The 25,936-nt window shown below is 43.1% G+C and overlaps 1 protein-coding gene across 1 annotated transcript in view; it reads right to left on the reverse strand.

Moving 5' to 3' along the window:
* The window catches only part of VPS37D (VPS37D subunit of ESCRT-I), a 57,557-nt gene that overhangs the window by 25,157 nt on the left and 6,464 nt on the right, over window positions 1-25,936 (reverse strand). The window contains exon 2 of the mRNA XM_040338320.1: window positions 6,086-6,257. Within this exon, the coding sequence (XP_040194254.1) occupies window positions 6,086-6,257 (172 nt within the window). The remainder of the gene's footprint in view (window positions 1-6,085; window positions 6,258-25,936) is intronic.

A 25,936-nucleotide genomic window follows, 5' to 3' on the forward strand; every position in this document is an offset into this window, starting at 1 on the left:
CTGTGATTGACAGCAGCGCCAGCCAATGGCTGCGCTGCTATCAATCCGCCCAGCCTAGCCAATCAACGGCCAGGCTGGGAACCGAACAGGATGACGAGAACGCGCCCGGAACTTTCGAGGGGTGAGGTAAGTAAAACGGGGGCCCTGGGGGGGCCGGTGCTGTCAGATGTTTTTTTACCTTAATGCATAGGATGCATTAAGGTAAAAAAACTTTTACCTTTACAACCCCTTTAAAGCGGTGGTTCATCCTAAATAACAACATTCGACCATAAAATACAGCATAGTAGCGTGAGCTACAGTATGCCTTTATTTATTTTTTTGGCGCTGTACTCACAGTTTAATCCCATAGTGTAGTTTCAGACTCCACGCGGGGAATGGGCGTTCCTATGGAGAGGGAATATGATTGACGGCCGGCTATGGCGCATCACGATTCCCGAAAATAGCCGGAGTAGGTCTCAGCTCTTCACGGCGCTATACGGCGCCTGCGCACAGACTAGGCGCAGGCGCCGTGAAGAGCCAAGTCCTATTTCGGCTATTTCTGGAGAAGCGTGACGCGCCATAGCTGGCCGTCAATCATGTTCCCCTCTTGATAGGAACGCCTACTCCCCGAGGAAGTCTGAAACTTCACTACGGCATTAAACTGTGAGTACGGGGCCAAAAAATAAAATAAAGGCATACTCTAGCTCGCACTAGTATGCTTGATGGCATGCTAGAAAAAAAAAATTCTTAGGGTGAACCCCCGCTTTAAGCTTTAAAATCTGGGAGCCTATATGTTTGAAAACTATTCACCTTTGGCATCTCCTCTCCCATATCCCTTTCCTGACAGGTTGTCTGTGAAGTGTATTTATTCAGGTCATAGTAAAACTAGTATTAGTTAACCCCTTCAGGCCCGGGAAAATTTGGCTGCTCAATGACCAGGCCATTTTTTGCGATATGGCACTGTGTCACTTTAACTGACAATTGTGTGGTCATGCGACATTGTACCCAAACAAAATTGACTTTTTTTTCCCCCCACAAATAGAGCTTTCTTTTGGTGGTATTTGATCACCTCTGCGGTTTTTATTTTTTGTGCTATAAACAATAAAAGAGCGTCGATTTTGAAAAAAAAAACCACAATGCAAGTTATTTACTAAAGGCAAATCCACTTTGCACTACAAGTGCACTGGCAGTGCACTTGGAAGTGCAGTCACTGTAGATCACTGTAGATCGAAGGGGAAGCTCTGAAATGAGGGGAAGCTCTGCTGATTTTATTATCCAATCATGTCCAGGAAAAAATGCTGTCCCCTTGCATGTCCCCCTCAGATCTACAGCGACTGCACTTCCAAGTGCACTTGTAGTGCAAAGTGGATTTGCCTTTAGTAAATAACCAATATCTTTTACTTTTTGCTATAATAAATATCCCACATTTTTTTATTTTTTTTAAACAATTGTTTTCCTCAGTTTAGGCCAATATGCATTCTTCTACATATTTTTGTTAAAAAAAATAAAAATCACAATAAGCGTATATGGATTGGTTTGGCAAAAGTTATAGCGTCTACAAAATAGGGGATAGATTTATGGCATTTTTATAATTTTTTCTCTAGTAATGGCGGCGATCTGCGATTTTTATTGGGACTGCGATATTGCGGCGGACAAATTGGACACTTTTGACACATTTTTGGGACCATTGGCATTTATACAGCGATCAGTGCTATAAAAATTCAATGATTACTGTAAAAATGTCACTGGCAGGAAAGGGGTTAACACTGGAAGGCGATCAAGGGGTTAACTGTTTTCCCCCTCACTGTGTTCTAACTGAAGGGGGGTGGGACTTACTAGGGGAGATGACAGATCGCTGTTCATACTTTGCATGAACACACGATCAGTCTCTTCTCCCCTGAAAGAAGCAGGATCTTCCTGTCACGAGGAATCGCCGGTGCTCAGTGGTCATCGCGCCTGCATCGGCAGCGGAGGCGAGCCGCAGGCACGCACGAGCGTGCCCCTAGTGGCTACAATGGGAAGCGACATGAGGTAACGTCGATTTGCCCAGCCGAGCCAACCTGCCGTAGTAAAACTGCGACAGCTGGTCGGCAAGTGGTTAAAGAGAGACTCCAGGCTCCTTTAGAAATTCTTAAAAGTCAGCAGCTACAAACACTGTAGCTGCTGACTTTTAATATTACAGGCATACCCCACTTTTAAGTACACAACGGGACCAGAGCATGTATTTTTTTTAAATGAAAATGAACTTAAAGTGAAACAATTCCCTTTTTCACTTCTAGGGTGTAGTGGGGGGTCAGGGACTGTAGTGGGGGTGTCAAGAGCTGTAGTTGAGGTCTCAGGGGTTGTAGTGGGGGTGTCAGGGGCACACTGGAACAGGGCGGGGTATGCTTTCGGAGCTTCAGCTCCTTCTACTGCGGCTGCAAAATGTCCGTACAGTACTTGTAAGGCACTTTACATACACTCGCAGGTATGTCCTTACTCGCGAGTGTATGTAAAGTGAGTGTACTTAAAGCGGGGTATACCTGTATGGCACTTACCTGTCCAGGTATCCAGGCCCCCCCCCACAAAAAGGTGCCACATGTGGCAGTGGAGGGGGGGCAAGCAGAGCTTCCCCTTTTGAGTGGACTTGTTTGTGGTGTCGAAGATGTTTTTGCTACTCACACAGGTAGCTTCTTCAGCTGAAAAAGCTTGCCCGGCGGTCGTTTTGCGGCAAACTTTGCTAGTTCGCGGCCTGGCAAACCGGCGGACATCTGGCGATGTTCGCGGCGGTCCGCAATGTTACATTGGTAAGAACTTTGACCTATGACACATCCATCAGGTGGTGCAGGACAGCCAATTGAGACATTTCAGCACATGGACATACCCCCTACCTTATAAATAGACCTGATATGGCGGCCATCTTACATTCTGCTTTTTGTCAGTGTAGGGACAGGTTGGCGTTTCCAGCAGTGACAGACTTTAGCGACACAAATGGCTACCTAACAGGTCCACAAAAGTCCTTTCAAGCACTGGTATAGATGTGCTACTTGCTCTGCAGTACATAGGTGTGTAATACATTCATATGCTTTTTGTCAGTGTAGGGACAGGTTGGCGTTTCCAGCAGTGACAGACTTTAGCGACACAAATCGCTACCTAACAGGTCCACAAAAGTCCTTTCAAGCACTGGTATAGGTGTACTACTTGCTCTGCAGTATATAGGTGTAATATACACTTATAATATACTTTCCAATATAGAAAGCATATTATAGTGGATTTTTATTGTGCAGCATTGTGACTGGCGGTGTATTTGATTACTGCTGAATTTTTGCCTCTTTCGCTGCGTTACCTCTGCTACACACATTGACAAAATTTCCTGAAAAAAAAGTTTCATAACTGGTGCGATAAACCAGTGGCCCCCCAAAACGACAGATTTTGTTATATACCTTCTTCCACATATACTGCTGTTCTCTAGAGACTTTTGTCACGGGGTCATTTAAAAAATGACAGGAAGAGGCAGGCCCTTCCGCGGGGGTGATAGGGGTAGGGCAGGAGCACCAGGCTGGAGCCAAAGTGGGAAGTGGCACAATGTTTGTTCGATTACGTCAAACTTGGTTGAGTGGCTCACCACAGCCACCACCATATACCCTCCGCTTGAGTAACAGGAATAATTTTCCGATCCATCAGAAGACATTTCTGATGTGCAGCCATTCTTGGCATTAGATCAGGAAGAGGAGGTAGCAACAGCCGGCACTCAGCAGTCTCACGGCAGTACTCAGATCAGCCCAAGGAGGTTGGTGCCAGCTGTTGCTGCCTACTCCGAGATCTCTATTGTTAGTGATGGGGAAGGTGACGTCGATGATGAAGTGTCTACAGACGTCACGTTGGTGCCCACAAGAGAGGAAGAGGAGGGGAGTTCAGAGGGAGAGATGGACCAGCAGATAGGGAGGAGAAGCAGGCCGAACTTACATTGCACAGGAGGGACAAACCAGACTCCTAATGTATCAGGATCAAGCCATAAACCATGTACGGTCACATCTGGCGTTCCCAGGATGCCCGTCCATGGCTCCGCAGTGTGGGCTTTTTTTTAACGTGTCCGCTGCAGACAATATTGTTGCCATCTGCAGCCTTTGCAGTCAACACATAAGTCGCGGTAAGCCCAACACTCACCTAGGGAAGACCGCCTTAAGAAGGCACCTAGCCTCCCATCACCGAGCCCAGTGGGAGCAATGCCATCAGAACCCACAAAGCCACACTCCAGGCTCTCACCATTCAGCCTCTTCTCCTTCTCCTTCTACTTCCTCTCTATGCTCACAATTGTCCTCCACTCCACCTTCCATCATGCCTTCCTCAAGTTTTTCTGCAAAAACGCAGGCTTCCGTGGCCCAAATGTTCGATCGTAAAAAAACGATGACGCCGGCTATATGTACTCTCAAAGTACCTGAGCTATATTGCCTCTCATACGCAATTAATACTTGTTACTACAAATACTATATGTACTTAAAGTAGAATAGTAACCAGGCAACAGACATTCAAATATTTACTTACTCATTAATTAACTTGAGCACTGGAAAGGTTTTACCCCCTTCACGACCAGGCCATTTTTTTACTATTCGGCACTGCGCTCATTTAACTATAACTTGCACAGTTATGTAACACTGTACCCAAACAAAATATATATATTTTTTTCACACAAATAGAGCTTTCCTTTGGTGGTATTTGATCACCACTGGGTTTTTTATTTTATGCGATATTTAACTAAAATAAGACCAACATTTTTGAAAGCAAAACAATATATTTTACTTTCTGCTATAAAACATGTCCAATACAAAAAAATTGAAAATCTAATTTCTTCATAGATTTTGGCCAAAATGTATTCTGCTAGATGTCTTTGATGAAAAAAAAATCCCAATAAAGGTATATTGATTGGTTTGCATTAAAGGTATAGCGCCTACAAACTATGGTATATATACTGGAATTATTTTTTTTTATACTACTAATGGCGGCAAATCAGTGACTTATAATAGGACTGCAATAAAGCAGCAGGCAATATGACACTAACTGGCGCTAACACTATACACCGTCACTGTACTAATGACATTGGTTGGGAAGGGGGTTAACATCTAGAGCGATCAAGGGGTTAAATGTGTGCCTAACTATGTGTAATGTGCATAAAGTGTGTTACTTTTTCATCTAGATCTCTCAGTTTCTCATCCCTGCAAAACAGACAGATCACTCCCTCTGTACAGAGCTCTATGTTGTTTATCAACACAGAGCTCTGGGCTGTGATTGCTCACAACTAATCAGCAGGTCCCAGTCTAAAACCACTGGCCAGGACTTGCTGACAGGCTCCTGCTGTGTACAATCACAGCAGGTGGCGGGCAAACATGCATGCTCCCTAAACCCGGAAGTATGCAGCAATGTACGGGTACGCTGCTTTGCCTACAGCAGCCACTCACCCACAGTACATTGCTGGAAGGTGGTCAGCAAACTTTTTCTTTTTCTTTGGTATGCATAGAGTGGCATGGAGTTAGAGCTACGCTTAGGTAAGAGAAGTATGGGAATCAGGGTTATTGCACATTTATACTTACTTGGAACACCCAGCTCCCCGAGCAGAGAGCAGTGATTGTCAGTCACCACTCTCTGCTCTCCCCCCTCCTCACTCACTGTAGCCTTGGGCTGTTGAAAGGTTTGGTGTGGCCGGGTCAGGCACTCAGCGGCTCGCTGAGAGGCTGAGCCGGGTGCCAGTCCAGGCATGTGGGCGGATCCTGACCCCAGTGTTGGGCGATCTTGCCCGAGCCTGGTCCGGCTCTGTGACGTCAGCAGACAGCAGATTTCAGCCCACTGTCTGCTGAAAACGGGTCACAGGAATGCAAAACAAACTTCACCCCTGTGATCCACAGGAGAAGTACAGCAAAAACGAGGTTTGGCTGTACTTCTCCTTTAAGGTTCAATAGGCTGTATTTAGGGTATATTCAAGGAAATAAGTAAAACAAATGATACAGAAGAACACAAAATCTAATTTGATGTGTCATGAAGACATGGACACAAAACTCTGGATGACCATTCCGAAAAATTGACACATTTTGTACATCCTTATGCAGAGTAAAACATAAAGGAAATTACTTACGGATTTTTCGTAGTTTCCCACGACAAGATGCACACGTCTCACGTAACAGCTGGTACTTAATTGCCAGGTTGGCCTTCCCAGTTTCCAAACGTGGGCGAAGAGACAAGTTTTTCTGAGCAAGCTCAAAGTTAGAAGCCAAAGATATTTTCCTCTCCTCTTGGAGTGCTTGTACCTGGGTGGGAAGTATGAGTTACAAAGTACAAGATGCAGACTTTAGAAACTGAATATAAAAAAATATAGGTATAAAAATTGTGTGAAAATGGTAGAAAAGTAATTTGGCACCAAAAAATGAAATAAATAAAAAAACACACATCATTATACATTCCCATTAGATGGACAATGGATGGACCATTTAAATGCACACAGATTTACAGGAAAATATATCTTACTCTATATTTAGGACTATATACAGTGACACCAAAATGCATATATCTGCACCTGACCCGGAACAGGATTTGGAAGATAAATGTGCTGAGGTCAATAACTCAACACATTTGGCTTCACCTTGCAGGAATATAATGATCGAGGGATCTACCATTATTTGTGTCCAAAGCCACAGGTTTATCAGTCCAATCCAAGTTCAGCTACTTTGCCGACCCCCTAATTTTCCAGCTAAAAGGTTGGTTTTGGGATATACTCTCCTTATAAGACGACCTCCTTCCGACTCACCTCACCGTGCCCATTGCATACCTCACTGTGCCCATTGCCTACCTCACTGTGCTGATCTCCATAGCTTATCCCTGTATGCAGAGTCAGACTTCGGGCATCCATTGTTCAAAAGCCACACCTCCTCCTCGTCCTGTTCCGTAATAGGTGGAACACTCAGTTTCCCAGCAGAGCCTGTGTTCAGTGTTCCGCCTATCACGGACGTCCTCTAGTCCGAGGACGTCGGTGAAAAAGCGGAACACTGAACACAGGCTCTGCCGGGAAACTGAGTGTTCTGCCTATCACAGAACAGGATGAGGAGGAGGTGCGGCTTTTTTGAACAATGGGCGCCCGCAGTCTGACTCTGCATATAGGTACCGACGTATAAGACGACCCCCAATTTTTGGGGGATATTTTTATTTTATTTCGTCTTATACGCCACAAAGGACTGCATGGAGCGGCCGTTCAGGTCCGCCGTCAAAACTGACAGGCAGACCTGAACGGTCTGTCTGTGTGAAAGGGGCCTTCAATCAATAACTGTAGAATGCTATTGCCAGCATCCTGAAAGTATGCAAGAAACTTCAAATGAGAAAAATATGCAGGCTACCATTGCTGACTCCCTGATAAAAATGCTAGCAAAAGGGGCCAGCACAGAAAAAACATCAGAATGAAATGAGAATTCCTATGCTGCACCCTGATTTCTGGTCAGGGACTTAAAGGGGTTGTAAAATTAAAAAATGTTTTCCCTAAATAATAGGTTCCTTTACCTTAATACAGTCCTCCTTCACTTACCTTATCCTTCGATTTTGCTTTTAAATGTCCTTATTTCTTCTGAGAAATCCTCACTTCCTGTTCTTCTGTCTGTAACTACACACAGTAATGCAAGGCTTTCTCCCTGGTGTGGAGAAAGCCTCTTGAGGGGGGAGGAGATGAGCAGGCAAGTCAGGACACTCTCTACTTTGCAGATAGAGAAAGGAGCGTCCTGACACTCCTGCTCGCCCCCTCAAGAGGCTTTCTCCACACCAGGGAGAAAGCCTTGCATTACTGTGTGTAGTTACAGACAGAAGAAGAACAGGAAGTGAGGATTTCTCAGAAGAAATAAGGACATTTAAAAGCAAAATCGAAGGATGAGGTAATTGAAGGAGGACTGCACTAAGGTAAAGGAAGCTATTTAGGGACACAAAAAAATTACCTTTAAAACCCCTTTAAAAGATACCAATGCCATTGGATTAGCATGACAGCCAAGTAACCAGTGTTATTATAAGGAGCAGCTTTCATACGTTACCACTATATGGTTTCATTAAAGTGGAACTTTAGTCAGAAAATCAAGTCCTGCTTGATCAATTCAGGCCAGCCCCTTTTGCAGGTATAGCTATGTAAAAAGTAATGGTCACTCCTTTACTCCTCCACGATCTCTCTCCTCCACGCCACAACAGCAGAAACTCCTACACTCTCCAAGCTGTGTGCTTTGCGCTAATAACTTCACATAGATTTAAATCAGGAAACTCTCTCCTTCTCTCACGGCTTACAGTTCAACTTTGCTTCTCTCAAATCGATTATTGACATGTAATCACAAACATAGACTCCATAGTGCTCTCTGTTTGTTACTTTAACCACTTGACAACTGGGCACTTAAACCCACTTAATAACCAGACCAATTTTCAGCTTTCGGTGCTCTCACATTTTGAATGACAATAACTCAGTCATACAACACTGTAACCAAATGAAATTTTTGTCCTTTTTTTCCCACAAATAGAGCTTTCTTTTGGTGGTATTTGATCACCTCTGCGGTTTTTATTTTTTTCGCTATAAATGAAAAAAGAACGAAAATTTTGTAAAAAAATGAATTTTTCTTCATTTATATTATAAAATTTTGCAAAAAATGAATTTTTCTTCATAAATTTGGCCTAAAATGTATACTGCTACATATCTTTGGTTAAAAAAAAAAAATGTGGATATTATTTAGTCTGGGTGAAAGTTATAAGGTCTACAAGCTATGGTACCAATTACTGAAAATTGATCAATTTGATCACATCTGATGTACTGACAGCCTCTCTCATTTCTTGAGACCCTAACATGCCAGAAAAGTACAAATACCCCCTAAATGACCCCTTTTTGGAAAGAAGACATTCCAAGGTATTTAGAAAGAGGCATGGTGAGTTTTTTGAAGTTGTCATTTTTTCCCACAATTCTTTGCAAAATCAAGGTTTTTTTTATTTTTATTTTTTTTCCACAAAAGTTTCATATTAGCAGGTTATTTCTCACACACAGCATATGCATACCACAAATTACACCCCAAAACACATTCTGCTATTCCTCCCGAGTATGGCGATACCACATGTGTGAGACTTTTACACAGCGTGGCCACATACAGAGGCCCAACATGCAGGGAGCACCATCAGGCATTCTGGAGCACCCAGACCAGTTCTGACATTTCTCTCCTACATGTAAAAATCATCATTTATTTGCTAGAAAATTACATAGAACCCCAAAACATTTATATATGCTTTTTTAGCAAAGACCCTAGAGAATACAATGGCGGTCGTTGTAACTTTTTATCGCGCATGGTATTTGCACAGCAATTTTTCGAACGCATTTTTTTGGGAAATAAAACAGTTTTGTGCTTTTAAAAAAAAAAAACATTAAAGTTAGCCCAATCTTTTTGCATAATATGAAAGACGAAGTTACGCCGAGTAAATAGATACCCAACATGTCACCCTTCAATATTGCACACGCTTGTGGAATGGCACCAAACTTCGCTACTTAAAAATCCCCATAGGTGACGTTTTAAATGTTTTTACTGGTTACATGTTTTTAGTTACAGAGGAGGTCTGGGGCCAAAATGATTGCTCTCGCTCTAACGTTCGCAGCGATCCCCCACATGTGTGGTTTGAACACCGTTTTCATATGTGGGCGGGACTTACGTACACATTCGCTTCTGTATACGAGCACGCGGGAACAGGGGCGCTTTAAATATTTATTTCTTATTTTTATTGTTCATTTTACTTTATTTATTTTAGTTTGACACGTTTTTCCCCAAAAATAAATGTTTTGATCACTTTTATTCCAATTACAAGGAATGGAAACATCCCTTGTAATAGGAATATAGCATGACAGGTCCTCTTTACAGTGAGATATGGGGTCAATAAGACCCCACATCTCACCTCTAGGCTGGGAAGCCTGAAAAAAAACAAGAAAAAAAACGATCCTGGCTTTGATCGCAGCGGTGAGTCAGAAGAAGCACCGGAGGGCGAAGGGAGTGGGGACGTCCCTTTTTGCCTCCCGTAAGAACGATCAAGAGGCGGAACAGCCGCCATGATCGTTCTTATGGTGTAGAGAATCGCCGGCTGAAAAAAATGATATCTGAATGATGCCTGTAGCTGCAGGCATCATTTAGATATCCCTGCACAAAGTCAAGGACCTCATATGACGTGGGCGGGAAGTGGTTAAAACACATTTTTTTCCCCAGAGTATTTTCTGGGTATTGCAGAGTATTGGCCGGGGTATTGCAAAGTATTGGCTGGGGTATTGCAAAGTATTGGTGCGGGGGTATTGCAGAGTATTGGTGCGGGGGTATTGCAGAGTATGGTGCGGGGGTATTGCAGAGTATTGGTGCGGGGGTATTGCAGAGTATTGGTGCGGGGGTATTGCAGAGTATTGTGTGGGGGGTATTGCAGAGTATTGTGTGGGGGGTATTGCAGAGTATTGTGTGGGGGGTATTGCAGAGTATTGTGTGGGGGGTATTGCAGAGTATGGTGCTGGGGTATTGCAGAGTATTGCGCGGGGGTATTGCAGAGTATTGTGCGGGGGGTATTGCAGAGTATTGTGTGGGGGGTATTGCAGAGTATTGTGCGGGGGGTATTGCAGAGTATTGTGCGGGGGGTATTGCAGAGTATTGTGCGGGGGGTACTGCAGAGTATTGCGCGGGGGTATTGCAGAGTATTGTGCGGGGGTACTGCAGAGTATTGCGCAAGGGGTACTGCAGAGTACTGGCAGGGGGTACTGCAGAGTATTGCGCGGGGGTATTGCAGAGTATTGCTCGGGGGTATTGCAGAGTATTGCGCGGGGGTATTGCAGAGTATTGCGCGGGGGTATTGCAGAGTATTGCGCGGGGGTATTGCAGAGTATTGCCCAAGGGGTACTGCAGAGTATCGCGCGGGGGTATTGCAGAGTATTGCGCGGGGGTTTTGCAGAGTATTGGTGCGGGGGTATTGCAGTGTATTGTGTGGGGGGTATTGCAGAGTATTGAGCGGGGGTATTGCAGAGTATTGAGCGGGGGTATTGCAGAGTATTGCGCGGGGGTATTGCAGAGTATTGCGCGGGGGTATTGCAGAGTATTGCGCGGGGGTATTGCAGAGTATTGCGCGGGGGTTTTGCAGAGTATTGCGCGGGGGTTTTGCAGAGTATTGCGCGGGGGTTTTGCAGAGTATTGCGCGGGGGTATTGCAGAGTATTGCGCAGGGGGTATTGCAGAGTAATTTCGCAGGGAAGGCAGAGCATTGCAGAGTATTGCGCAGGGAAGGCAGAGTATTGCAGGGGTTAATGCAGGGATGGCTGAGCAGGGATGGATGGATCTGTGACTGCAATAGTCACAGATCCATCCCACACTGCTGCTGCCATCCGCGCTCTCCTCTCACACTGTACCGATCGGTACAGCGAGAGGAGGGAGGAACCGGCGTCATCAAATGACGCCGGTTTGTTTACATGTGATCGCGGCGACCCCCAGTTAAGCAACCACCTTGCCGCCGTTTTTGGACGGCGGCTGGTGGTTAAGTGGTTAAGGACCCCTTCACGCCGATATACGTTGGCAGAATGGCACATCCACGTACCTGTACGTGGCCCTTTAAGCCCAGCCATGGGGTCGCGCGCACCGCCAGCGCATACACGCGACCCGGTCCGAAGCTCCGTGACCGCAGGACCCGATCGTCGCCGGTGTCCCGCGATCGGTCCTCCGGAGCTCAAGAATGGGGAGAGGTGTGTGTAAATACACCTTCCCTGTTCTTCGTTGTGGCAGTGTCATTGATCGTGTGTTCCCTGATATAGGGAAACACGATCAATGACGTCACACATCCAGCCCCGCCCCCCTACAGTTAGAAACACATATGAGGTCACACTTAACTCCTTTAGCGCCCCCTAGTGGTTAACTCCCAAACTGCAATTCTCATTTTCACAGTAAACAATGCATTTGTATAGCATTTTTTGCTGTGAAAATGACAATGGTCCCAAAAATGTGTCAAAATTGTCCGATGTGTCCACCATAATGTCGCGGTCACGAAAAAAATCGCTGATCACCGCCATTAGTAGTAAAAAAAAAAAAAATGTAGAGGCGATCAAATACCACCAAAAGAAAGCTCTATTTGTGGGAAAAAAAGGACGCCAATTTTGTTTGGGAGCCACATCGCACGACCGCGCAATTGTCAGTTAAAGCGATGCAGTGGCAAATCGCAAAAACTGGCCAGGTCCTTTACCTGCATAAAGGTCCGGGTCTTAAGTGGTTAAAACAGCCCCAAAAACAGGCACACTTACAAGATCCAAAGTGTAAAACAGTATGTGCATATACATCCGCTCGTTCACCACTGACGTGACGTTACAGACTCAGCTCCTCCCCTCCATACGCATGTCGCCCTCTAATTGGGCTTCATCAGTAGATCTACTGATGAAGCCCAATCAGAGGGCGACATGCATATAGAGGGAGTAAAGGAGTGACCATTATTTGAGTCTGTGAAGTGAGCAGGCAATTTGGCTGGTGATGGTGTGCACATGTTACCGATCCCAGTGAGGATGGATGAGCACAGTGGTGGATTGTTTTATCCACCGCTACATATGAACTGTTTTTTCATCAACAATTTATGTCTAACATAAGCTTTTTTAATAGGGACTGGTTGCACTGTGATATTAAAGCGGAGATCCACCCAAAAATGGAACTTCTGCTTTTCGGAACCCTCCACCCCCCCGGTGTCACATTTGCCACCTTTCAGGGGGGAGGGGGGTGCAGATACCTGTATAATACAGGTATTTGCACCCACTTCCGGGGAGAGATTGCAATGGGAGTCACTCCACTTTCTGTCCCCCCCCGCTGCCTTCTGGGAAACACACTGGTCTCTGGAGACAGCGGGGACCACTGGGAACACGCCGTGCTACTCAAGCATGCACAGTAGGGAACTGGGCAGTGAAGCCGCAAGGCTTCACTTCCCGATTCCCTCACCGAGAATGGCAACAGGGGCAGCCGAGAGGCGATCGATTGATCGTCTTCTGCTGCCGACATTGCGGGCACCCTGGACAGGTAAGTGTCCATTTATTAAAAGTCAGCAGCTGCATTATTTGTAGCTGCTGGCTTTTAATATTCTTTTTTTCACAGGACCTCTGATTTAATCACTTATTTCAGAAAACACAATAGGGGATGGTATATGAAATCTTTTCAATGGTGTTTTTTATATAATGATTTAAAGGTTACACATCACTATAAGGAAATAATGGTTTAATTAGTGTGGTGAATCCCTGAGTTTTACAGCAGCTGTGTTTTTTTTTATAGTTTTATGCACATTGCACCGTAGAAAGTGTTTTGGCGCTGATTGTCACTATACACTTTACAATAAAAATAAGTGCCTATACTGTTTAAAATACAGTAATCCTGCCTCACATGCTCAGTTTCTCTCTATTTTTAGGCACTGCCGAATTTGTAGAGGCCGATCTGCTGACAGCCTTAAAACTGAATAAAACCCTCCTATCCTTTACAGCCAAGGAAGCTGCTTCTGTTTGATCTGCAACTGCCATGGTGCTGCACATGTGGTCAGATATTACACCAGCCATTTGATGGTGTGACAGTTTGGTTGAGGGATACAAGCAAACGTGACAGTTAGCAATGTCGGCATTCCAGGAATGTAAAATCAACGTTAAATCAATGGATTTAATTCCTCTTTATTTTATTATTATTTATTTATGTGTAATATATGGTCTCTGGTAAAGATCTGCTTTAAAGGGGTTGTAAAGGTTTGTTTTTTATTTTCTAAATAGGTTACTTTAAGCTAGTGCATTGTTGGTTCACTTACCTTTTCCTTCGATTTCCCTTCTAAATGTTTTTTTTCTTTGTTTTATTTGTCTGAATTTCTCACTTCCCGTTTCTCCTCAGTAAGGTGTTCAGTAAGCTGTTCTAAATTACTTTCCACCGCTCGGATTATGGGGGCAAGCTTACTGAGGAGAAACAGGAAGTGAGAAATTCAAACAAAGAAAAAAAACATTTAGAAGGGAAATCGAAGGAAAAGGTAAGTGAACCAACAATGCACTAGCTTAAAGGAACCTATTTATAAAATAAAAGACTAACCTTTACAACCCCTTTATGCCTCATTGAGCACAAACATATTTCTCTATTTATGAATCCTTTTGTATCACCGGAAATTTCTACTAAGTTATAGAACCTGCTATGTTGGACTCAAATTAGTACACAATATTGTAAGCTTGTATAGTATAAGGAACCCAACTTATAATATGCTTGTGCCATGTTCACACAGGTGTTGAATTTTAACACACAATAAAGTCGCGTCAAGCAAATGCCCTCCTGTTTGCTGTGTGTTTTTTTTTTAAACATGCCATAAATGCTATAGGCGCCTTACAATAAAAGTCAATGGTGTTGCTTACAAAGCTTTAACGCCTGCTGAACTCTGTGGGCAGCGTTATTTTTGTCTCACCACAATGCGAGGCAACTCATTGTATGCAAGTGTGTAGCTGTATACACTCGCCATTTTTAAAGTAATGAAGAGAACACCAAAAATCAAGAGCCACATGGCCTCTTTTGGCTGACTGACGAACAAGGCCTTAGCTCTGGTTCACACGGAATGCGGCTTTAAAATCGCACTACTTCGTCTGAAGTAGAGCAATTTAATGTGCGGTTTACTGACATCTCATTTAATGCACAGATGTCAATGCAAGTCGCACATGAAATCGCCCAAGTGCAGGATCCTTTTCAGTTCCATAGGCCCAAATAGAGTGCCACTTGTGACTCAAACTTTAGTTTTTGGGGGTCGTTGTTCAGTTCCAGCACCTAATGTTTGAGAAAAAAATCCTTGCTGACAGGTATCCACTTCCACTCTGCTATAGGCAGGCACAGCAGAAGTTTGGCCTCCCTCCCCCGCCTGATACGTCACATGTCCCATAAGATTGCGGGACTAGTGAGAAAGCCCAGCGTGTCTCAAGCATGCACAGTGGGAGGCCAGCTGTGAAATATCAGGAAGTCACAGCCAGCTTCCCACAAGCAAAATAGTGGCGCCATGGACCTAAAGAACTAGCCCGGGTGATAACGGCGTTGAATCCTGGGCTAGTAATGCCTTGTACACACAATCGGCTATTCCGATCGTGTGTAGCCCCATCTGAGTTTTTTCATGGGGAATTCCATTGGAGGTTAGATATAGAACATGTTCTATTTTTCTCCGATGGAATTTCGATGTGATATGGCCGGGCAAAAGCCTGATCGTGTGTATACGGAATTAGTGTCTGTATTTTAAAAGTCAGCAACTACAGTATTTATAGCTGCTGACTTTTAATTTTCTTTATAAAACTATTTTTTAAACTGCCTGATTGAAAGCAGAACAAAGCCACAAACTACTTACCTCCTCTCCGACAATCCAACATCCACAAGGTCCCTCACTGACTCCCCTTCTGCTTCTTCCAGGTGCTGGGTCTTTGGCTGCTTTGATTGGCCAGCAAGGGATCACGCCACAACTGCACATGCATAGGAGTTAAAGCGGGGGTTCACCCTAAAAAAAATTTCTAACATTACATCCAGCATACGAACGACATTTACAGTATGCAGGTCTTTTTTTTTTTTTCGCTGTACATACCGATATAGTGCGATTTTCTCCCCGGCTTCTGATTCCCGCGGGACTGGGCGTTCCTATCCCTGGGTTAGATGATTGACGTGTTGTGAAAAAGTTCCCATGTCGTACAAGGCGCGTCACCAGTTTTCCGTAAATAGCCGAGCTGCGAGTCGGCGCTATACGGCGCCTGCGCAGTCAGCTTTACACGGTGGGCGCAGGCGCCGTATAGCGGCGACTCACAGCTCGGCTATTTACGGAAAACTGGTGACGCGCCTTGTGCGACATGGGAACTTTTTCACAACACGTCAATCATCTAACCCAGGGATAGGAACACCCAGTCCCGCGGGAATCAGAACCCGGAAGCCGGGGAGAAAATCACATTATATCGGTATGTACAACGAAAAAAAAAAAAAAGACCTGCATACTGTAAATGTCGTTCGTATGCTGGATGTAATGTTAGAATTTTTTTTTTAGGGTGAACCCCCGCTTTAATTTACCCCGGCATGCAGGATGTGGAAAATGTACACTTAGATGTACATTTTGTAAATTAAACATAAGACTGCAAACAGGCAGGTAGCTTTGTTTCACTGCAGTTTTTATTTTTTTACACTTTTATTTTAGTTTTACTTCTCTTCTCTTCTCCACTTTAAAACAACTATATCCTTTTGTGTACAAGGTTGGGGGGGGTGCAGATGTGAGGGTGTCCCTTTTATGAATGAAGGCCCACTTTAAAGAAGAATTCCAGGTACGGATATTTTATACATACATTCAGTAGATATAAAAAGTCTACACCACCCTTTTAAAATGTTAGGTTTAAAAAAATGAGACAAAAATGTATTATTTCAGAACATTTTTCATCCTTTAATGTGACCTATTAACTGTATAACTCAGTTGAACAACAAATGTAAATCTTTTACGTTCAGGGAAGTAAAAATAAAAAATAATATGGGTGCATAAGTGTATACACCCATAAACGAATACTTTGTTGAAGCACCTTTTGATTTTACTACAGCACAGTCTTTTTGGGTATGAGTCTATCAGCAATGCACATCATGACCTGGCAATATTTGTCCACTCTTCTTTGCAAAAACACTTCAAATCTGTCAGATTGTGAGGGCATCTTCTGTGCACAGCCCTCTTCAGATCACCTAACAGATTTCCAATCAGATTCAGGTCTGAGCTCTGGCTGGGACATTCCAAAACTTTAATCCTCATCTGGTGAAGCAATTCCTTTGTTGATTTGAATGTATTCTTTGGGTCGTTGTCCTGTTGAAAGATGAAGTTCTTCTTCATGTTCAGCTTTCTAGGAGAAGCCTGAAGGTTTTGGGCCAATATTGACTGGTATTTGTAACTATTCATAATTCCCTCTGCCTGGACTAAGGCCCCTGTTCTAGCTGAAGAAAAACATCTTCAAAACATGATGCTGCCACCATCATGCTTCACTGTGGGTATGGCGTTCTTTTGGTGATGTACGAAGAAAAACATCCAAGCCCGGCTAAATTTTGCAAAAACACATTCAAAGTCTCCCAAAAGCATGTGGGAAAAACGTGTTATGGTCTGATGAAACCAAGTTAGAACTTTTTGGCCATAATTCCAAAAGATTTGAAAAAACAAGGCACATGCTGACAAACATATCTTTTGGAATTATGGCCAAAAAGTTCAACCTTGGTTTCATCAGCTCATAACACATTTTTCCACACTCTTTTGGGAGACTTCTGAAGTGTTTTTGCAAGATTTAGCCAGGCTTGAATGTTTTTGGTAGTAAGAAAAGGCATCCATCTTGCCACTCTACTCCATAGCCCAGACATATGAAGAATACGGGAGATTGTTGTCACATGTACCACACAGCCAGTACTTTCCAGATATTCCAACAGCGGTAGGCCTCTTGGCAGCCTCCCTGACCAGTTTTCTTCTTGTATTTTCATAAATTTTGGAGGGATGTCCAATTCTTGGTAATGTCACTGTTGTGCCATATTTTCTTCACTTGATGATGACTCACTTCACTGTGTTCCATGGTATATCCTATATTGTAAGCTCTAGTGAGCAGGGCCCTCTGATTCCTCTTGTACCAAATTGTAATGTAACTATAATGTCTGCCTTCATTTTGTTAAGCGCTGCACAAACTTTTGGCGCTATGTAAATCCTGTATAATAATAATAATAATAATATCTAATGCCTTGAAAATTCTTTTGTACCCTTCTCCTGACTGATACCTTTTAACAATGAGATCCCTTTGTGCTTTGGAAGCTCTCTGCGGACCATGCGACTAATAAAATGTCAGGAAAGACCTACTAGAACAGCTGAACTTTATTTGGGGTTAATCAGAGGCACTTTAAATGATGGCAGGTGTGTACTATTTAACATGAGTTTGAGTGTGATTGCTTAATTCTGAACACAGCTTCATCCCCAGTTATAAGAGGGTGTGCACACTTATGCAATCACATTATTTTAGTTTTTTCGTTTTCATTCCCCCCCCCCCCTAAAATATTTCAGTTTGATTTTCAATAAATAGAGATGTACAGTTTATAGGTCACATTGAGGCTGGGTTCACACTAGTGTGAATTGGATGTGGGTTTCCCCACTTCAAATTCGCATGACAGGAGATTGTGACCGGCTCTCTATGGAGCCAGTTCACATATTTTCGGAAAGGCTGCGGAGCGGCTTGCACAGGAGTCCTGTTCGTCTTTGGCTCTAAAAACGGAGAACAGGGTTACACCGGACTCCTGCTGTGAGTCACATCAGGCTACCGTGTGAACCCAGCCTAAAAGGTGGAAACATTTCTGAAATAATTAATGTCTCAATTTTTTACATCACAGAAACCTGACATTTTAACAGGGGTGTGTAGACTTTTTATATCCATTGTACAGTGCCTTGAAAAAGTATTTAGACCCCTTAAAATTGTCTACAATTTGTCACTCTACAAACAAAAACGTAAATGTTTACTTGGGGGGATGTTAGGTAGAACAACACAAAGTGGCATATAATTGTGAAGTGGAAGAAAAATGATAAATGGTTTTCAAAATGCTTTACAAATAAATATCTGAAAAGTGTGTCGTGTATTTGTATTTAGCCCCTGAGTCAATACTTTGTAGAACCACCTTTCGCTGCAATTACAACTGCAAGTTTTTCTGGGTATGCCGCTTTGCACATCTAGAGAGTGACATTTTTGCCCATTTTTGTAAAATAGCTCAAGCCCTGTCAGACTGAATGGGGAGTTTCAAGTCTTGCCACAAATTTTCAATTGGATTTAGGTCTGAACTTTGACTGGACCATTCTAACACATGAATATGCTTTGCTCTAAAACATTTCCATTGTAGCTCTGGCTGTGTGTTTAGGGTCGTTGTCTTGCTGGAAGGTGAACCTCTGCCCCAGTCTCAAGTCTTTTGCTGACTCTAACAGGTTGCCCTGGATTTGGCTCCATCCATCTTCCTATCAACTCTGACCAGCTGCCCTGTCCCTGCTGAAGAAAAGCATCACCACAACATGATGCTGCCACCACCATGTTTCATGGTGGGGATGGTGTGTTCAGGGTGGCGTTCAGTGCTAGTTATCTGCCACACATAGGCCCAGATTCTCAAAGGCGTTACGACGGCACAACACCATTTGCGCCGTCGTAAGTCCTAATCTGGCCCCGGGTATCTATGCGACTGATTCTTAGAATCAGTTACGCATAGATACCCATTAGATCTGACAGGCATAAGGCTCTTACGCTGTCAGATCGTAAATGCAATTTTTTTTCCCGCCGCTAGGTGTCGCCGACGTCGTTTTCCCCGTCGCTTATGTAAATTAGCAAATTACGACGATTCCCGAACGTACGCGCGCTCGACGCAGAGAATTTACGACGTTTCCGTAGCCTTTGCGACGCATAAAGTTGCCCCTGGGTCTATGAGGCGCAGCCAATGTTAAGTATGGCCGTCGTTCCCGCGTCGAAATTTAAAAAATCTACGTTGTTTGCGTAAGACGTCCGTGAATGGCGCTGGACGCCATTTACGTTAACGTCTAAGCAAATGACGTTGGTGTGACGTCATTTAGCGCAATGCACGTCGGGTAATTTACCCGACGGAGCATGCGCAGTACGCTCGGCGCGGGAACGCGCCTAATTTAAATGGTGCCCGCCCCATTTGAATTGGGCGGGCTTGCGCCGAGCGCTTTTACGATACACCGCCGCAAGTTTACAGGTAAGTGTTGTGAGAATCAGGCACTAACGCTGTAAACCTGCGGCGGTGTAACGTAAATCACATACGTTACGCTGCCCAGGAGCAACGTAATTATATGTGAATCTGGGCCATAGGGGTTGATTTACTAAAGGCAAAAAGACTGCACTCCAGATCTTAGTAAATGAGTTAAAGCCTCCCTTTGCAAAGAATCACATGCAAGGAAAATAAAAATAAATGCATTTTTGTTTGCACATGATTGGATGATGGAAGTCAGCAGAGCTTTTACCCATTTACTAAGCTCTGAAGCAACTGCTCTTGCAGAGTGAAACTGCACTTTTCAAAGTGCACAGTGTATTTGCCTTTAGTAAATCAACCAGATAGTGTTTTTCTTTTAGGCCAAACAGTTCAATTTTGGTTGCATCTGACCAGAGCAGCTTCTTCCACGTTTGCTGTGTCCCCCACATGGCTTCTCGCAAACTGCAAACGGGACTTATTATGGCTTTCTTTTAACAATGGCTTTCTTCTTGCCACTCTTCCATAAAGGCCAGATTTGTGGAGTGCACAACTAATAGTTGTCCTGTGGACAGATTCTCCCACCTGAGCTGTGGATCTCTGCAGCTCCTCCAGATTTACCATGGGCCCCCTGGCTGCTTCTCTGATTAATGCTCTCCTTGCCTGGCCTGTCAGTTTAGGTGGGCGGACATGTCTTAGTAGGTTTGCAGTTGTGCCATACTCTCTCCATTTTCAGATGATGGATTGAACAGTGCTCTGTGAGATGTTCAAAGTTTGGGATATATTTTATAACCTAACCCTGCTCTTAACTTCTCCACAACGTTATCCCTGACCTGTCTGGCGTGTTCCTTGGTCTTCATGATGCTGTCTGTTCACTAAGGTTCTCTAACAAACCTCTGAGGGCTTCACAGAACAGCTGTATCTATACTGACAATAAATCACACACAGATGGACTCTATTTACTAATTAGGTGACTTCTTAAGGAAATTGGTTCTACTAGATATTAGTGGGGGCCAAATACAAATGCACGCCACACTTTTCAGATATTTACAGTGCCTTGCGAAAGTATTCGGCCCCCTTGAACTTTGCGACCTTTTGCCACATTTCAGGCTTCAAACATAAAGATATAAAACTGTAATTTTTTTTGAAGAATCAACAACAAGTGGGACACAATCATGAAGTGGAACGAAATTTATTGCATATTTCAAACTTTTTTAACAAATAAAAAACTGAAAAATTGGGCGTGTAAAATTATTCAGCCCCTTTACTTTCAGTGCAGCAAACTCTCTCCAGAAGTTCAGTGAGGATCTCTGAATGATCCAATGTTGACCTAAATGACTAAATAGAATCCACCTGTGTGTAATCAAGTCTCCGTATAAATGCACCTGCACTGTGATAGTCTCAGAGGTCCGTTTAAAGCGCAGAGAGCATCATGAAGAACAAGGAACACACCAGGCAGGTCCGAGGTACTGTTGTGGAGAAGTTTAAAGTCGGATTTGGATACAAAAAGATTTCCCAAGCTTTAAACATCCCAAGGAGCACTGTGCAAGTGATAATATTGAAATGGAAGGAGTATCAGACCACAGCAAATCTACGAAGACCTGGCCGTCCCTCTAAACTTTCAGCTCATACAAGGAGAAGACTGATCAGAGATGCAGCCAAGAGGCCCATGATCACTCTGGATGAACTGCAGAGATCTACAGCTGAGGTGGGAGACTCTGTCCATAGGACAACAATCAGTCGTATACTAAACAAATCTGGCCTTTATGGAAGAGTGGCAAGAAGAAAGCCATTTCTTAAAGATATCCATAAAAAGTGTCGTTTAAAGTTTACCACAAGCCACCTGGGAGACACACCAGACATGTGGAAGAAGGTGCTCTGGTCAGATGAAACCAAAATCGAACTTTTTGGCAACAATGCAAAACGTTATGTTTGGCGTAAAAGCAACACAGCTCATCACCCTGAACACACCATCCCCACTGTCAAACATGGTGGTGGCAGCATCATGATTTGGGCCTGCTTTTCTTCAGCAGGGACAGGGAAGATGGTTAAAATTGATGGGAAGATGGATGGAGCCAAATACAGGACCATTCTGGAAGAAAACCTGATGAAGTCTGCAAAAGACCTGAGACTGGGACGGAGATTTGTCTTCCAACAAGACATTGATCCAAAACATAAAGTTAAATCTACAATGGAATGGTTCACAAATAAACATATCCAGGTGTTAGAATGGCCGAGTCAAAGTCCAGACCTGAATCCAATCGAGAATCTGTGGAAAGAACTGAAAACTGCTGTTCACAAACGCTCTCCATCCAACCTCACTGAGCTCGAGCGGTTTTGCAAGGAGGAATGGGCAAAAATTTTAGTCTCTCGATGTGCAAAACTGATAGAGACATACCCCAAGCGACTTACAGCTGTAATCGCAGCAAAAGGTGGCGATTAACTTAAGGGGGCTGAATAATTTTGCACGCCCAATTTTTCGCAAGGCACTGCGAAAATAAAATATTTTTTAAAATAGTTTGAAAACCATTTATCATTTTCCTTCCACTTCACAATTTTGTGTCACTTTGTGTTGGTCTAATACATAAAATCCAAATAAATATATAGGAGGTATGGATACTTTTTCAAGGCACTGTAATTACATTAGTCCAGTTTGGACCAATGTAACTATGTATATACAGTACCATACCTGGCCGATACCCCTGGAAAATGGAAATCGCTGAAGTAGACACAGCCACGATAATGATCCACACTTGCTTCCGCATCCTCTGCCAGGTATAACATATATATATATATATATATATATATATATTTGTGTGTGTGTGTGTTATGGGTCCAAGCTGGAACAATATAACTATGTTTAAAATATCCATACCAGGGATTGCAGAAGGAAGAATTTCATTGAGGCAGTTCCTCAAAGAATGGTGTACAACAGTTATCTCTTTTCTCAAGGAGGAATAGGTTGTGCATTAGGAGTAATTAGTTAGCTAGCATCCCTGGTAATTAAACAAATTACTCTTTGAGGTCCCTCCAACTTTAAAGTAATTCTGTCAAATGTGAAATAATTTTTACATATTGCTATCTCAACTCCTTAGTAACAAGTTGCATGGAGTGAATTTAAATAGATTTGGATACATGGGATATAGTGGAGAATGGTTAAAACTCTGGTCAGTTTTTGTTTGGTTTCGGTCTGGGAATTTTTTCTTCACTTCCGGCCCGAAGAGGTGAAGACAACAGCAAAAAACAGGAAAAGGTGGCTCCATGGGAAGATTCCCCCCTCACCTAATGTTCTGGTAACAACATAGTTTTGGCTTTCCCATAATTTTTTATCCCAGTGCTCATTGTCACCAGTACAAATAAAAAGGGTGAAGCCCTTCACCAGGGACCCAGACTACAATAAGGTGGAAGTAAAGTCAACTTTTGAACCTGTACTTACAGGTAAGCCTATAAGGTTCAAAATGGTGGTAAAAAAATGACTGCGCTATACTGTAAATCAGTAGCTGCTAACACTACAATCTAACAGAAATTGTGTAAATATATGAGGTACAAAAAGTGCAGCGCTAAATATAACTAAATTGTCAATAATAATAACAACCTATCATCATAATACAGTGCAAAATGAAAAAGTTTAATGACATAACGTCATCTGATTAAATAGTCCAAAATAGTGAAAAAATACAAAAGTTCAAATTCAATGATGATTATGGAAAAAATCCAAAAGTCACCACGACAAGTGCATCAACCACCCAGAAGAGGAGATTAAATGCGCTTACCAAAAGGCAGCTTTAACCAAGCATGTAGTAATGATGGTCAGGATGGTATTTAAGTGTAGGCAGCAAGGTTCTCCACACCTGCCGGGCAACTTGTCAAATTATAAACTCGAACATCCATAAAAAACAAGAAACCTCAACATAGTGTAAAACCGTTTTGCCATGGATTTTATTAAAAGGTAAAAAAAAAAACATAGATACTGGGATAATGGGTATCAATAAAAACATCTCCTTGTAGTGATCACATTAGCATTGAAAAAAAGAAGAAAGGGGCACAATGACATGGAGCGGACTCATCAGAACTGACGCATTTCATCCATGTCTTTGTGGACGAAACGCGTCGGTTCTGATGCGTCTGCTTAATGTCATTGCACCCTTTTCTTTTTTCAATGCTTATGTGAACACTACAAGGAGATGTTTTTATTGATGCCCGGTATCTATGTAAGTTTTTTACCTTTTAATAAAATCCGTGGCTAAACGGTTTTACACTATGTTGAGGTCTCTTGTTTTTTATGGATTTTCGAGTTTATAATTTGACAAGTCGCCCGGCTGGTGTGGAGAACCTTGCTGCCTACACTTAAATACCATTCCTGTGACTACCATACTGATCATCATTAGTACTTGCTTGGTAAGTGTATTCAATCTCCTCTTCTGGGTGGTGGATGCACTTGTCATGGTGACTCCTTCAGTCAACGTTTGGATTTTTTTCCATAATCACCAATGAACATGAACTTTTATCTGTCTTCACTATTTTGGACTATTTAATCAGATGACGTTATGTCACTAAACGTTTTCATTTTGCACTGTGCACTTTATTATGCTGATATGTTATTATTATTGGCTGTTTAGTGCTGCACTTTTTGTACCTCCTATAATAAGGCTTATCTGTAGGTACGGTGACTATCTCCTAAACTTGTCTTGTTTAGGAGATATTCACACGGGATAAAGCTAGTGACGTCACCAGTGCATTTTTTCTGAAGAAATGGCATACCCGTGCGGTACCTTCCGGGGCTCCCGTGCACATGCGCAGGAGTGACATCATTGCGGCCTTGACTATCCATATAGCTGGAGCCTGTGAACTCAGAAGAAAGTGATAATAGAAGTGCCGGGAGCCATGACATGGAGGGTTCCGTGTGCAGGTTAGTCTGTCATAATGTGCAGTGTTTTAGTACATTATAACTTAAACCTGCAAGGGCCAGATTTTTTTTGACATGGTTTAGTAAAGCTATAAAAATGTTACAGGGAATCTAACACTCAATAACAAACTAGATTAAAAAAAAAAATGTAAATGCCAGGTTCACCAGTTTGCATTGTGTACTTTATAGAATTTGTTGCACTCATTCTATGATTGAATGCCTGGATGCTGCAGATAATTATTGAAAAAAGGGTCGGCGACATCTAATTTAGCAATATACAATAATAAATTCAGACACTAACCGACTTGGTAAAAACAGAATTAAAGGACATGGCTTGGTTTTTCAGAGAGCCAGCAATATTAAGTTGCTTTCACACTTGAGCTGAGTGTCTTTGGTCATTTTTACAGGCTTTGTTTTAAGCGGTTTTGCTTGAGCATTTTTTTATTATTATTTTTAGCCAATAGAAAGTTAAATACCAGGTGAAAAACAGATGTTCAATATACATATTTCATTTTTTTGGACATTCCCATTCCCATATTGGATTTTTTTGGACATTCCCATTGAAGTCTATAGGGGCCAAAAACACGTAGGCCTTGTTCACACTTAGTGGGGACGGCTCACAGTAGGGGTCCGATGCATCCCTGTTCTCCATTCCAGGGACAAATCAGGCCCGATTTCGGACCTGAAGCTGAGCCAAACACACACAAGACCCATGTGCAAGTCCTCTCTCTCCCATTTTCTCCCCCTTCCCTGCGTGTCAGATCTTACCAGAGCCCGCCCCCCCAGCCACCCCCCCTCCTGCCGCTGAAATAACTGTAGAAAATACACACATTGCCCTCTGTTAGAAAGCGTCCTTTGCTGCAGTGTCTATTCTTTGTAAAAAATAGGCCCATTACTACTATTCGGCGCTCACGTGACTCCTTGCTGCTCCCCTCCTCCCGACTGACTTTAGAAGGGATTCTCGGCCCCACCCACTCTAGCTGTCAGATCGGGAGAGGGAGCAGCGAGGAGTCACGTGTGCGCCGCTCTGAAATCAGGTAGAAATGGGCATCTTTTGCAGCATAGGACGCTTTCTAACAGAGGGGATTGTGTGTAGTTTACAAAGTGGCTCAACAACCACTTTAAGCTTGTAGCTTAAGAGTAAAAGAAGCTCATGTACTTTTTCAAGTTTCAAACGGCCTTACACTCATATGTGGAAGGGCACAACTGAAAACCATTAGCATATTGAGTGCTTTGTATCTTCAAACTGTAAAATGCTCAGGTGTGATTGGGGCCTAATAGTTATAGGTCAAGTTGCATTTTAAAGTGGAAATAAACTTATA

This window comes from Rana temporaria, chromosome 2, assembly GCF_905171775.1.
Source record: "Rana temporaria chromosome 2, aRanTem1.1, whole genome shotgun sequence".
In the NCBI taxonomy this organism is placed as follows: domain Eukaryota; kingdom Metazoa; phylum Chordata; class Amphibia; order Anura; family Ranidae; genus Rana; species Rana temporaria.